This window comes from Saccopteryx leptura, chromosome 2 (assembly GCF_036850995.1).
Source record: "Saccopteryx leptura isolate mSacLep1 chromosome 2, mSacLep1_pri_phased_curated, whole genome shotgun sequence".
Lineage (NCBI taxonomy): Eukaryota > Metazoa > Chordata > Mammalia > Chiroptera > Emballonuridae > Saccopteryx > Saccopteryx leptura.
This window is the reverse complement of record NC_089504.1, coordinates 23,203,364-23,218,853: the sequence shown is the minus strand read 5'-3', so window position 1 is coordinate 23,218,853 and position 15,490 is coordinate 23,203,364. Positions and strand designations below refer to the sequence as shown.

At 39.9% G+C, this 15,490-nt stretch overlaps 1 protein-coding gene across 1 annotated transcript in view; it reads right to left on the bottom strand.

Annotated features, from left to right (window-relative positions):
• The window catches only part of SHOC1 (shortage in chiasmata 1), a 65,107-nt gene extending 65,003 nt beyond the window's left edge, over positions 1-104 (bottom strand). The window contains 1 exon segment of the mRNA XM_066365616.1: positions 60-104. Coding sequence (XP_066221713.1) covers positions 60-104 — 45 coding nt within the window.
• Between the last annotated feature and the right edge of the window lie 15,386 nt (positions 105-15,490).

Sequence of the window (15,490 nt, the reverse complement as noted above, 5' to 3'; positions counted from 1 at the left end):
GATAACACTTTTTATATTACAATTTTTAGTAAATAGGTGATGACCCAGTTATACCCTACCTCATATAAATAGTCTATCGCACAATATTTGAATATTGAAAACATCTTCTTTCTTTGAAAATAGTACAAATGTCAACATCTGGAAAGATAAAAATTAAATTAAATGTTGGTAAATAGCAAAGCCAAGATCAGAAAAATCATTCTTAATCACAAACTTTGCTTTATTTAAAAAAGACTCTGGCCCTGGCCGGTTGGCTCAGTGGTAGAGCGTCGGCCTAGCGTGCGGAGGACCCGGGTTCGATTCCTGGCCAGGGCACACAGGAGAGGCGCCCATTTGCTTCTCCACCCCTCCGCCGCACTTTCCTCTCTGTCTCTCTCTTCCCCTCCCGCAGCCAAGGCTCCATTGGAGCAAAGATGGCCCGGGCGCTGGGGATGGCTCTGTGGCCTCTGCCCCAGGCGCTAGAGTGGCTCTGGTCGCAATATGGCGACGCCCAGGATGGGCAGAGCATCGCCCCCTGATGGGCAGAGCATCGCCCCATGGTGGGCGTGCCGGGTGGATCCCGGTCGGGCGCATGCGGGAGTCTGTCTGACTGTCTCTCCCCGTTTCCAGCTTCAGAAAAGTGAAAAAATAAAAAATAAAAAAATAAAAAAATAAAAAAATAAAAAAGACTCTGAATGATAAAAATAAATTAACTATAAACATAACATTTATTAAAGATTTTTATCTAATATGTATATAATATATGTTGATGTAAAATTATTCATATAATTTTCATATTGTTGAAGTCATACAACTTCTAGTTCGGGGACTGAAATATATTTAATGTGATAATTTTGTTGCAAAAGAGGCACGAGTTCAGAAGACTGGTAGAGTGGTTTTCTCAGGATAACCATATTTCTTAAGTGGCCTTAAAATCAAATAACAAAGGGCAAAATTGTGCCTGAAGCAGTAGAGTAGGATTTGGGAAATTCTGCTCTCTTATTTAGACAATAAAAAGCCTGAGGTTAGAATTCCCTAATTATGAGCTCATTTGGAATAAAGCAACTATGGCATATTATTCTTAGGTCAGTAGGTCATTACTAACAAATCAACAAATTAAAGAAGCAATGAGCCTGACCACGTGGTGGCTGAGTGGATGGAGCGTTGACCTGTGATGCTGAGGACCCAGGTTTGAAACCCCCGAGGTTGCCAGAATGAGTGCAGGCTCATCTGGCTTGAGCACAGGTTTACCAGCTTGAGTGCAGGGTCACTGGCTTGATCATGGGATCACAGACATGACCTCATGGTTGCTGGTTTGAGCCCAAAGGTCGCTGACTTGAGCCCAAGGTCACTGGCTTGAGCAAGGGGTCACTGGCTCGGCCAGACCCCCCAGGTCAAGGCATGTATGAGAAAGCAATCAGTGAACAACTAAAGTACAAGAATCAGCCGATGCTTCTTGTCTCTCTCCCTTCCTGTCTGTCTGCCCCTGTTGGTCCCTCTCTCTCTCAAAAAAAAAAGAAAAGAAAAGAAAAAAGAAATAAAATTTAGAATGCTAAATGAGTCCAAGATAGTTCTCATTTATGTGAAAACCAGAGGAATTACAGTTTAGAAAAGTTACTCTAAGACGAGATCCCGTTTATCAGATAGTTCCTTAGCATTTTGAATAGTCACTTAAAATGTGTTGGGGAAATCAGTTGTAAACTATAAGTTTTCATATAGTCATTTGTCAATAAGTATTTAGGGATAGAAATATACAATGTAATCCAAATGGCCTTGCCTTTGTTTCATTAACATTTTAAACCAGTTTGAAGTTTACCTGTATTTCCTTATCTATGGTACTGAACCAGACCTGAAGATCCCATCTACATTAATTGGCTATGAATCTATCCCTATTTTCAGTTATCATCAAGTGAGCATTCTAAACCACTCAACTACTGGATTAAAGATACTCAAACTTCTTAAAACAGCACACAACTACTTTATTCAGTTAGTGAATCAGAAGACATTTTGGATATTACAATAAGCTTTCCAAGGAAAACAAAGCCAATAAGTTATCTGAATTATTTTTAATAGTGAAAGATTCTGTGGTATCAACAAATGTGGGAATACATAATGTTGGCACTCTCTTTCACACTTACTTAAACAATGCCAACATAACATTTTCTTACTGGTGATTACTTCTCTGGAAATATTCCCAATCTTTGTACTTTGATACAGTTTTCCATACAGTGTGTCATTCATCTTCAAAGCAAATACTTATTTTGCAATTTCTTGATATTGTGCTTTCAGAAACATGTATCCAATTGTGCCTCAATTTAGAAGTTTTTTCAACAAGTTAAAATCCAACCCTACCTAGTTTAATTCAGTTTATTGTCAGCACTTACCTTAAATTTTTTCTTTCTTGCATTTCTTAAACTTTTTAGTATCTCTGTTTTGGATTCATCATGCTCAATGACTACCTTAAACAATAATTACTATTGTATTCAAGTTACTCATTAAATTCATCTAAATATATAATACTTAAATAAGACACCATATGTTATATACATTCATAGAATGTCTTTCATCTGCAACTTGATTTCATTGTGTTAGAGATATATGAATCCATCTTGTAGTGGTGGATGGATAGAAAGAGAGATAAATAAGCATTATTTCTAAAATGAAAGACGAGGGAAACAAGCAAAATCATGGTTAGATAAAATGTATTTTAAAATATCCAACTTTCTAGCAAGTCCCAGAATAAAAGGGGGGATGGAGGTAGGCTTGGGGGGGTGAAGGGGGTGAAATAGGAATGGAAAGAGACTTTGCATGGGGCATGGCGGACAGGACGTGGGGGGTCGAAGGTGTTATATTGAATGGGACACCTGAAACCATGTCATCACAATCAATTAAAAAATTAAAAATAATAAAAATAAATTAGTTAAAATATATATATATATATAAAATAAAATAGCCAACTTTTAAAGTACAGCAATTCCTGGAATATTTTTCCTTACCCGTTTCCAAAAAGTGTATGTCTCCTGTGCTACCTGCTGACCTGTATCTACTGGGCCAAAAATGGAAACAAATACAAATAAGTAGGTTGGATGCTTAAGCACAAGGTGGAAAAGTAAGGTTTTCCCAAGATTGTATCCTCCCAGCTTACTAAGGTACAACTGACCAATAAAAATTGCGTATGTTTAAGGTGTACATATACACAACGGCATGTAATTCCCGGGACTGTTTAAGACCATATACCCTGGATGTGAATCTCCCCCCACCAACCTAAAGCACCCAAGTTCTCCCCTTCCTCACTCCCTTGCATGAAAATGATACTGTCACCATACAAAGTCACAGAAGAAGCAAGGACCGTGGTTTTTCTCATAAACTACGCAACCTCTAGTTAGTGGGTTGGAGTCCTATTGTCCTTCCTGTGTTTGCAGCCTCTCTTCTAGCCTAACTGGGCGAGGTGGGCGCTGGTTCTAGGATCTGGTCCCCACAGAGCCACACAAATCTGTTTTCTGGAGATTTCAGAGCTGCCACCTATCCTGAACTCTCCTCCCCCGCAGCTCGTGAACACTTTCCCTCCCTCCTCTCTCCAGCCTCTCAGACCTACCACGGAGGTAAAATTGCTTCCCAGTGATCTTCGCAGGATAGAATTCCCGCCCACTGGACATGTGACCTCTGACCCTGATTTCAGCGTTGTCATTGGCCAGCCAGGCCAGGATGAGCCCCGCCCCCATCCCCTGCCCCGCCCCTCAGGCTCGAGCACTTCTGGATGCGCTTCCGGGCCAGTGAGGGCCAGAGGGCGGGGCCTGGCCAAGGCCGAGGTCCTGTCGGGTGAGTAGAATCTTGATCACACAGGTCCAAGCGGGGTGATGGTGGAGAAGGTGGTGGGAAGCCACAAGGAGCCAGGTGGGAAAGGTCAGGAAGACCTGGCGAAGGAGCCTGAGCTGCTTCGGTAGTGGCAGCGCCAATGTTATTGAACAATCCTGGCCAAATGCGACAGGTCCGGAAGCAGGGCAAGGACAGAAGCTTTCCAGAGGTAAAATGGAGAGGATTTAAGCAACCAATCAGATTCAGGGAAAGAGCAAAGCAAAATGGAGGAGGTGAACATGACTCCTGTCTGGCTAGGTGTTGGCCATGCCTGAATGGCGGAAGATTGAGGAGAGGCAGGAAAGTAAGTTAGAATTGGAATGTGAGGATTATATATTGTAATTTATGGACATGCGCGCACACACACACACACACACACACACACACACACACACTCTCTCTCTCTCTCTCAGTTGGGAATCTTTAGACCCATCTGATAAAGAAAAAGAATTGTCTTTTTCTCTGTATTTAACTCCTGTCGTCCTTTCCATAACATAGCTCGGCATTAAAAATTCTTTCCCAGAAGATTGCAAGAAGTAACATGCATTTATTTATTTTACTAACACATGGTTATCTTTCAAGTTAATCATTAAGGAAATACGAATTATGAAATGTCAGTCGATAAATCACATTATTCTCGTAAGTTACCTATTTTATTTTGTACAGGTTTGTGCAGTTTGTTAAGGTCAGTAGATAAACCATGTTATTCTCATAAGTTGCCTACTTTATTCTGTTTTGTACAGGTTTGTGCAGTTTGCTCCAATGGTATGGGTTTAATGTTTGGCAATAATTAATTACAAAGATGTTCATCTTGCATTGAGGTGCCTTAATTATTTTGCCTTCTTGGATGTATACCTTTTATTAAAACATTTTAAATGACACAAAGCAGAAGCAACACGTAGTTATACTGATTGTAGCAAGTAACACCGTCCAAAGATAAATACAGAAAAAGTGATCTCCATTACTACCCTGCCCCCCAGGTAACCGGTATTAGTCTGAGATATATCTTTTCGCACCTTGCATCTTCATACAAACTCATACAGAAATGCATACACAAATAAAGGTTGGCCAATTATATAAAAATGGGTAATTTATTTTTCTCACTAAACAACACATCATAACAAATTTCTAGATCAAGATATATAGATTTAACTAATTTTTAACAGCTGCATAATATTTCATTGCAAGGGTATACTATAATTTATCCAGACGTTCTACTACTGATGCATTTAACAGATTGTTTGCAATTTTTTACCTTGACAAATAATGCCACAATAAGAATTCTTGGAAATGCAGTCTTGAAATTGTTGCTTTTATTTCTATGGTATAAATTTGTGTTGCTTTGCTGTCTCAAATGGTTAAGAGCATTTCAAATTTAATAGATATTTGCAGTTTACTTTCTTAAAATTTATAGCATTTTATGTTAATAGTGCTTGAGAAGCCCCATTATCCTGACACTCAACAGAAACAAATACAGTACTTTTTACGTTTGCTGATCTGCTATATGAGAAAAAAAAAAGTTGTTGTTTTAATTCGCAGTTCTCTGATTACTGCTGATATTACACACTTTTTAGATGTTTGTGAGCTCTTTGGATTCTTCTGTGAATTCATTGCCTAATTGTGTGTGTGTGTGTGTGAGAGAGAGAGAGAGAGAGAGAGAATAATCAGGCAGTTTTTCTATTGAGTAGGTTATCTTTTGAAGGATGTTCTATATAGATATATTAATTCATATCAGGTTTGGCTATATAAATAACAGAAAATTCTAAAATAATATAGAATTTATTTTTCCTTCATGTAAATGAAGTACAGATAAAAGGTTCAGAACTGATATGGCAGCTGTGCTCCACAAAGTCCCCAGGCACTTACCTCCCAGCTCATTACTCTTATATTTCTATGTTGTGATCCTTGTTCTCATGATCTCAGGTGGCAATATCTATGTTTCAGGCAGCAGGATAAGAGAAAATAATGAAAGGTGAAAGGCCGAGGATACAATGTTTCTTTATATACCTGACATTAAAATTGTGAAATATAATATTCATATGGAAAGGTACATAAGATAATGTACAGTTTTAGAAATATATTTTAAAGAAACATTCATGCAACCTCCACTAAAGTGAAAAAACAGAGCATTGCCAAGAATTTCAGAAGCTCTCTATTTCCTTTTCTAATCACAACTCTCGCTAGAGGAAGTTTCCCCCTAGACCTAGAGATTACTATAATCCTGACTTTATGGTAATCATTGCTTTGCTTTGCTTTAAAGTTTCACCCAAGTATGCATTTCTAAGGGATATAGTTTTGCCTATTTTTGAATCTTACTATTTGTGTTGGTTTGGCTCTTGCTTCTCTATTCAGTAGATGTTGTTGTTTTGTGTGTGTGTGTGTGTGTGTGTGTATTCAATTTCTTGCTGAATAGTATACCATTGTATCAATAAATACCTCAATTTATTTGTCCATTCTACTGTTGACAGACCTCTGGATTATTAGTTTTTGGCAGTTACAAATAATGCAGCTACCAATATCCTTTTACACATATCCTAGTACACATATACATTAAGAACATACATTTAGGAATGAATTAATGGATTATTGAGAATGCATAACCTCACATTTATTCAATAGCACCTGTTTCCCAAAGTGACTGTAACAATTTACACTCCCGCCAGCAGTGTTTGAGAGTTCCTGTTGCTTTGTATCCTCACCAACCCTTAGCCATTTCATACTATTTAGTTTTGAAAATCTGTTAAGTATTCAGTTGTCTCCTAAGGAAGGTTCCCATAAGCTGCTATATAGCACTTCTGCTTACATCTGACTAGCCAGGACCTTGTCATGTGGTCACTTTTAGCTGTAATAAACCTAGAAGATGCAGTGTTTATTCTGGAGAGTCATGTGCATAGTTACAACTTACAGATTTTATTACTGAAGTAAGAAGAAAAGAACAGATTTTGGAAACACATTGTAGTTTCTGCTATACTATCATAATTTTTAAAATATTTTAAAATTTTGTTTAGAAAATTAAATTTAATGGGATGACATTGATCAATAGAATATAGCTTTCAGGTAAACATTTTATAGCATTTGGACTGTTGACCGCGTTGTGTGCCATCACTCAAAGTGTAATCATTTTCTGTCACCATATATTTGTCCCTCTTACTCCCCTCCCCTCAAACGCCCTCCCCCCTGGTAACCCCTTCACTTTTATCTATATCCATGAGTCTCATTTTTATTTATTTATTTTTAAGACTTTATTCATTTTAGAGAGGAGAGACAGAGAGAGAGAGAGAAGGAAGGAGGAGCAGGAAGCCTCAACTCCCATATGTGCCTTGACCAGGCAAGCTCAGGGTTCTGAACCAGTAACCTCAGTGTTCCAGGTCGACTCATTATCCACTGCACCACCACAGATCAGGCCATGAGTCTTATTTTTATATCCCACCTATGTGTGAAATCATATAGTCCTTAGCTTTTTCCTATTTACTTGTTTTTCTCAGTATAATGTTCTCAAGGTCCATGTTGTTGTAAGTGGCACTATGTCATTTCTTATGGCTCAGTAGTATTCCATAGTATAAATGTATCACATCTTCTTTATCCAATCCTCTATTGAAAGTCATTTCGGCTGTTTCCATGTCTTGGCCACCGTGAACAATATTGCGATGAACATGGGGGTGTGTGTGTCTTTGCGTACCAGTGTTTTTTGAGTTTTTTGGGTAGATACCCAGTAGAGGGATTGCTGGGTCATGTAGTAATTCTAGTCTTAATTTTTTGAGGAACCTTCATACTTTCTTCCGTAATGGCTGTACCAGTTTACATTCCCACCAGCAGTGAATGAAGGTTTCTTTTTCTATACAGCTTCACCAACACTTGTAAGAATAATAACTTTAAAATAGCTAACTTTTATTGAGTATTTAGTATGTGACAAGCACTATTCTTAATGCTTTGCAACTCCTTATAAACTAAATACTGTATTACAAACCCCAGTTTATAGATAAGAAAACTGGGACATTGAGAACTTAAGTGTCTTGCCCATGATTAAATAGCTAGAAAGAATGAGATAAATTGCAAACCCAGGCAGTCTGGCTCAGCGTCTATGCTTTTAGCTAGCCCATGAACTCTTTAAAAGAAATATTTTCTCTTGGTGTGCCATATGTTTTGCAATTATTTTCTCTGTACTTATTTCTCAAAATTTCTTAAAGTAGTTTTATTGCTATATCTATAGTGATTTTTTTTTTTTTTTTTTTTTTTTTTACAGAGGCAGAGATAGACAGGGACAGACAGACAGGAACAGAGAGAGATGAGAAGCATCAATCATCAGTTTCTCGTTGCGCGTTGCGACTTCTTAGTTGTTCATTGATTGCTTTCTCACATGTGCCTTGATCACGGGCCTTCAGCAGACCGAGTAACCCCCTGCTGGAGCCAGCGACCTTGGGTCTAAGCTGGTGAGCTCTTTGCTCAAGCCAGATGAGCCCGCGCTCAAGCTGGCGACCTCGGGGTCTCGAACCTGGGTCCTTCCGCATCCCAGTCCGACGCTCTGTCCACTGTGCCGCCACCTGGTCAAGCTCTATAGTGAATTTTATCCTATCTAAATCATCTAATGTTTCTGCATCATTTCTAAAATTATACGTATGGTGAGAATGTTAGAACAATTCCTTTTCTCTATAATTTTTAATTGACCATTATTTTCAGCATTATCATTTTGAATCAAGGTGGGAATAAAACAAGTTTAGACATACTTGAACATTAACTAAGCTGAGGAGCCACAAATGAAGGGAAGGGGGAAACCTCTACTACCCAGATTAATTACACACAATTGCGGACATTTCTTGTAATGATACTAAGTTTCATTGTTGTATTCACGTGCTGTGCTGTTGAGACCACAGTAGTAATATTTAATGCTTACTGAGAACATACTTTGTATCAGGCACAATTCAAGGCACTAAAGATGTAAAAATAAAGGAAACATTTTTTACTTTAAAAAGCTCACAGATCCAGATGGACAGCTGTCAGAGGGGAGGGAAGTGAGGAGACTGGGTGAAAGAAGATGAAGGGACTTTTCAAAAAGCAAATACACGTAACACTCAGATATAGACACCAGGGGGCAATAGCCAGAGGGAAGGGGAGGGTGGAGGTAGGAGGAGGAGGGCAATGCAGGGGAAATGGGGACAGAAAGAGACTTTGCTTGGGGCGGAGGGAGCATGACGCAGTGTGTAGATGTTATAGATTTGAAATCTGTATGGTTTGGTGAACCATGTCATCCCAGTAATTTTTATTTTTTAAAAAAAGCTCACGGCTCCTAGTCTGATATCTCTTCAGACAATGCCATACACTGCTGCCAGGGTGATATTTCTAAACTACTGAGTATCATTCTGCTGCTCAAACTCTTTCAACTTTCTATCACATATAGGATAAAACCTGAGAGCCTTAGCATGAACAACTACTCGCTCAACCCTATTTACTTTGAAACCCTGATGTTGGCCATTCTCTGAACACCTCCCAGACCCTCCCACTTCCAAGTCTTGGTCCCTGCTGTTTTATTTTGTGTTCTGATCACAGGTTGAAATCTTATTTATTCTATAATGTTCCGTTCAAATGTTTCCTCCTACTACTGATACTCTTAAAACTAGTTGCTACCATTTGACACTCATATTTCTGTCAGTATCCCACTGTGGGCAGTTTTCATGCTTTGCATTATAATTATTTTGTTCCTCTCTGCCTTCCCCACCAGACTGCAGTCTTCTTGAGATAGGACTAGGAGCCATGTCTTTACACAATTATCTTTACACAATTTGTAACTAGCACAATGCCTTATCTAAAATAAGCTCTGAAATAAATATTTAACTTCTTAAAATATGGCACTAGGTTATTTCGAAATAATACTCTCAGGCTTTTGTTTTTTGCATTTTCTACTGCATGTCAGTTTTCAGTATTTTGCAGAAGCACTAATATGTATGAAATATTACACACACAGAGACACATCAGCCAAAGTGAGCATGGCATGAATATGGCAAATAATCAGCTGAGATGGAATTGCAGATTAGTCTGAACTAGATCATGCAGAAAATCTGGATGTATGGAATGAAATGGTATTGCACAAATGTGTTGCATAAGCAACTTGTTGTCTTATGGTTGCTAATTTATGGGTGTAGTCTCATATTCTATCTTTTAATCAGTAAGGGACCATTTTACATCAATAGATTGAGAACAAACATTTCAGCACAACATATTTAATATAATTAAACTAGATAATAATGCTAGAAAAGAGTTGTGGTAGCATCACCATGTAAGGAAATTTTCACAAGTATAAAAGACAAACCAACATATCATATTTGTATAGTTGACCTTTTTTCAAATAAAAAAGCCAAGTGTTATTGTAACCTATCGTTGCAACATTTGTCTTTATAAATACTATGACTCTTTTCTGTTCTATATGTTCAACACCTCAACATTTTTCTGATTCTGAGCCATTTCATACCCTACATGTTTATTGGATCTTTCATGCACATTGAAAAATTCACTAGAGCTAAGCTTCTGGCCAGATGAAAACTTTATCCATGCTTACTGTTGACTCTGTATCCCTGAAGAAGCCAGAGGCTGGAATAAACAGTTATACTTGAATGTTTATTTTCTTTGGAAAAATGGAAGGCCTAACTCATATACTCACTATTTCCCTCGGTAACACCCTAATACTTTTCATATTTTATGGTTCAGTGAAGTTAAGCAATTCACCGATGATTACCTAAGTAGGTCTAGAACACAGGTCTTTGACTTCCACCCAATGAGGTGTAGTTGTTCACTCATTGCTTTATCCATTAGTTATTGTTAAGCACATATTATGTGTAAGAAATGATGCTAGTTGGGGAGCGCTACTGATTCTCTGTCAGTATGGCAGGGAAAATAAGGTGTTTGCATAAATGACTTGGTATTCTCTGAGGAAATAATGTCATGAGTTACACGAATATAAAAAGGAAACACGCCCTGGCCGGTTGGCTCAGCGGTAGAGCGTCGGCCTAGCGTGCGGATGACCCGGGTTCGATTCCCGGCCAGGGCACATAGGAGAAGCGCCCATTTGCTTCTCCACCCCTCCGCCGCGCTTTCCTCTCTGTCTCTCTCTTCCCCTCCCGCAGCCAAGGCTCCATTGGAGCAAAGATGGCCCAGGCGCTGGGGATGGCTCTGTGGCCTCTGCCTCAGGCGCTAGAGTGGCTCTGGTCGCAATATGGCGACGCCCAGGATGGGCAGAGCATCGCCCCCTGGTGGGCAGAGCACCGCCCCTGGTGGGCGTGCCGGGTGGATCCCGGTCGGGCGCATGCGGGAGTCTGTCTGACTGTCTCTCCCTGTTTCCAGCTTCAGAAAAATGAAAAAAAAAAAAAAAAAAAGGAAACACAGTGAGGTGCCACATAACAACATTTTGGTCAATGATGGACCACTTATATGATGGTGCTTCCAGAAGATTATAATAGAGCTGAAAAACTGCTATCTCCTAGTGATTCGTAGCCATCATAACGTCGTAGTACAAACACTACTCACATTTGTGGTGATGCTGGTGTAAACAAACCTCCTGTGCTGCCAGTCATAGAAAAGTGTAGCGCATACAATTATGTACAGCACATAACACTTTATAGTGATAATATACGTGTATGTTACTGGTATATGTACTTACCATACGTTTTATTGGTTTTTAGAGTATTTTCTTTCTAGTTATGAAAAATATTTGCTGTAAAACAGTGGGCTGGCAGCAGCCTTGTACATACCATGTCTCACTTGCCTTATTTTCCTTGTGCTTGATTCAGTTTGTATAGTAAGTAGTGTGCTGTACAGGCTTGTAGTCCAGGAGCAGTAGGCTCTACCATATAGCCTAGCTGTTTCGTAGGCTATACCCTCAAGTTTGTTTAGGTGCAATAGATGACGTTTGCAGGACAAAATCGCCCAGTGACGCATTTCTCAGCGTGTGTCCCTGTCATTAAGCAATGCATGACTGTAATGCTTTATTTTAACAAATGAGTTGTGGAGATACAGAAAAAGAATTAATTAGATAACTCATTTAGATATTTCCTCAGGTTAGCCACACCTATGGGCAATCTAGCTGGTTGAACCACAGAAACCATAATGCCACCACTATGTTCCTAAAGGAAAAGGAACCAACTGGCAAATATGCAGCTTCCTAGGTTGGTGACACTCAACTTTTTTTCATCTCGTGGCACATATAAACGAATTACTACAATTCTGTGGCACACCAAAAAATGAATTCTATTTTTTGCTGATCTGAAAAAAAGGTATGATTTTGATTCATTCACACCAGATGGTTATTGTTGTGTTGGCTGTTGTCATTATTTTATTTGACAATCTAAGGGAAGAGAGGTCAGTGCTCCTGACTTAAAAGTCAGGTATTGCATGTTTTAAAAATTCTTGCGACACCCTGGTTGAAAATTGCTGTCGTAGGGTCTAAACTTGCAAATGCAAGCTATAATAAGTGATAACAAATGTAAACATTCAGAGTAGCCAACATCATCCTTACAAAAGGTAGGACAAGTATTCTTTTTTAATCTCCAAAAAAGTCTTTAATGCTGTTTGAGTCATCCTAGATTGCATTGATACTTTATGTTTTTTAAATGGAAGAGATAAGACACTGAGCTAAATTTGGGAAGAAGGATATTACATTAATAATAATTTCAGTTCCTACACATCAAAATGAAGGGGGGCGAGAAAAAACTCATAGATACAGACAACAGTGTGGTGGTTGCTGGGGTGAAGGGGGGTAGAGAAGGATATGAGGGGATAAATGGTGATGGATGGAGACTTGACTTGGGGGGTAAACACACAATACAGTGTACAGAAGATATTGTAGAATTGTGCACTTGAAACCTGTATAATTTTGTTAACCAGTGTAATCCCAATAAATTCAGTAAAAAAGAAAATAATAATTTCATATACAGGAAAAATTATTATTAGTTTTTCTTTTTTCTGAAGCTGGAAACAGGGAAAGACAGACAGACTCCCGCATGCGCCCGACTGGGATCCACCCAGCACGCCCACCAGGGGCGATGCTCTGCCCACCAGGGGGCGATGCTCTGCCCCTCCGGGGCGTCGCTCTGCGGCGACCAGAGCCACTCTAGTGCCTGGGGCAGAGGCCAAGGAGCCATCCCCAGCGCCCGGGCCATCTTTGCCCCAACCGGCCAGGGCCAGGAAAAATTATTTTATAAAAAACTAAGGGTGGCCCTGGCCGGTTGGCTCAGCGGTAGAGCGTCAGCCTGGCGTGCGGGGGACCTGGGTTCAATTCCCGGCCAGGGCACATAGGAGAAGCGCCCATTTGCTTCTCCACGCCCCCCCTCCTTCCTCTCTGTCTCTCTTCCCCTCCCGCAGCCGAGGCTCCATTGGGGCAAAGATGGCCCGGGCGCTGGGGATGGCTCCTTGGCCTCTGCCCCAGGCGCTAGAGTGGCTCTGGTCGCTGCAGAGCGACGCCCCGGAGGGGCAGAGCATCGCCCCCTGGTGGGCGTGCTGGGTGGATCCCGGTGGAGCGCATGCGGGAGTCTGTCTGACTGTCTCTCCCCGTTTCCAGCTTCAGAAAAATACCATAAAAAAAAAATTTTAAAAAGCTAAGGGTAAGCCCTGGCCGGTTGGCTCAGTGGTAGAGCGTCGGCCTGGCGTGTGGGGGACCTGGGTTCGATTCCCGGCCAGGGCACACAGGAGAAGCGCCCATCTGCTTCTCCACCCCCCCCCCTCCTCTCTGTCTCTCTCTTTCCCTCCGGCAGCCAAGGCTCCATTGGAGCAAAGATGGCCCGGGCACTGAGAAGGCTCTGTGGCCTCTGCCTCAGGCACTAGAATGGCTCTGGATGCAGCGGAGCGACGCCCCAGAGGGGCAGAGCATCGCCCCCTGGTGGGCGTGCTGGGTGGATCCCAGTCGGGTGCATGCGGGAGTCTGACTGCCTCCTGGTTTCTAACTTCAGAAAAATACAAAAAAAAAAAAAAGCTAAGGGTAGACTTTTCCCCTTAATCAAAAAACTTTGTAAACAGCAGTTCTTGCCACTTTGTATTTTAAACTTAGACCCATTCTTATACCTCAGAATATAAATTAACTTAAAAAATAATTTTTGAACACCTACTATGCACTCAATCTGTACAAAAGTAATAGGAAGTTAGATAACTTCTATGTTCTCTTACAGGAAGAAAAGAAAAAAAATAGAAGCAATAACATATAATCTTAATGGTCAACTTCTTTTGTAAAATAATCTCTTCCTTTGCTTTCTAACTTCTGGGTTTCTCTCACCTGCTCTACACCTGAATTCTCCATAATTCTGGGAAAAAATAATAGAACCATAAAACCAAGCTCTTTGGTTTCACTACAAATATATGCTTTGCAACTTGACCTAGGCCTTCAGTATCAATTGTCAATCATTTTTTACCCTTCATTTTATATCTATATATCTATATCTATCTTTCTATCTATAAAGAAAGAGACAGAGATAGAGACAGAATCAGCAATATTCTAGATGTGAGAACTAGCATCACATATCTATAGACCCAAAGTTAAGAAATCCTGATCTAACTAACGCCCCACACTCTTCTAGTCATGCATGTAAAACCCGTCCCGTTCCCTCAGCTGACTTCCCATACTTCTTGTGTGGGAAATGCTGCTCTTGCACTCTTCTCGTTTCATCTCGACATGTTCATGTAGCCTCGATTGGCATTTTCTTCCTCTCTTCTTTCTGTGGATAACTATCCCTCTTTCTTTCCAAAACTGTTATTTTTCAATCTTCATGCCCTATCTTATTCCCCAAATTATTTATGCTACCTAGAAAAATGCATTCTGTGTCACAGAATAAAAACAAATAAAAAATCAGGGAAAGAGTATTACTCCCTTTAAGAGTCTTTTTTTTTTAGAAGGAAGGTCTTTTATAAAAATTATTTTTGATTGATTTTTGATAAGAGGAGAGAGAGAGAGAGGAGAAGTGGGAAGCATCAACTCATAGTAGTTGCTTCCTGTAAGTGCCTTGATCGGGCAAGCCCAGGTCGAACCGGCCACCTCAGAGTTTCAGGTCAGTGCTTCCCCTTGGATTCTTTATCTCACCCCTATTCCCCTCCAGAATTTAGTTTGTGGATTAGTTCTTCTCGTGTATGTCTTCCTTCTCTCCCATACAATGTGTTTTTCTCTCTGTCTTAACAGTACTTAATTATATTCCATCCTAAAATATTCCTAAAATATTCCATCCTAAAACTCTGATTATAGTACTTCTGCTCTTTAGGTTTTCTATAACCTCTGGAACTCCTACGACTGGAATTTTCTTCGAACTATTCTCCCAGCCCCTAATCTAATCTGCATAGTGCTGTAGAATTTAGATTATGTCCACTATGTGCATCAAAGTAATTTAGTAGTCAACTAATGCCTGTACATAATACCTATGCCAATTCCTGCTTCAAGTAATTACAAGTACAGTGCTAGAAACTTGACTTAAATTGGTATTATTATTTCCATTATGTAGATGAGAAATGAGGTTTGCAGAGGTTAAGTGACTTGCTCAAAACTACATAGCTAGGAAGTGAAGAGTCAGGATTCAAACTCAATTCAGTCTTATGCCAAAGTCTATAATTTTATGCAACTTTTCATTCCCTAAGGAATTAAGTTCTAACTCCTTTGTTTGGCCTTTAAGATTCTTTGTAATCTGTCTCTAAA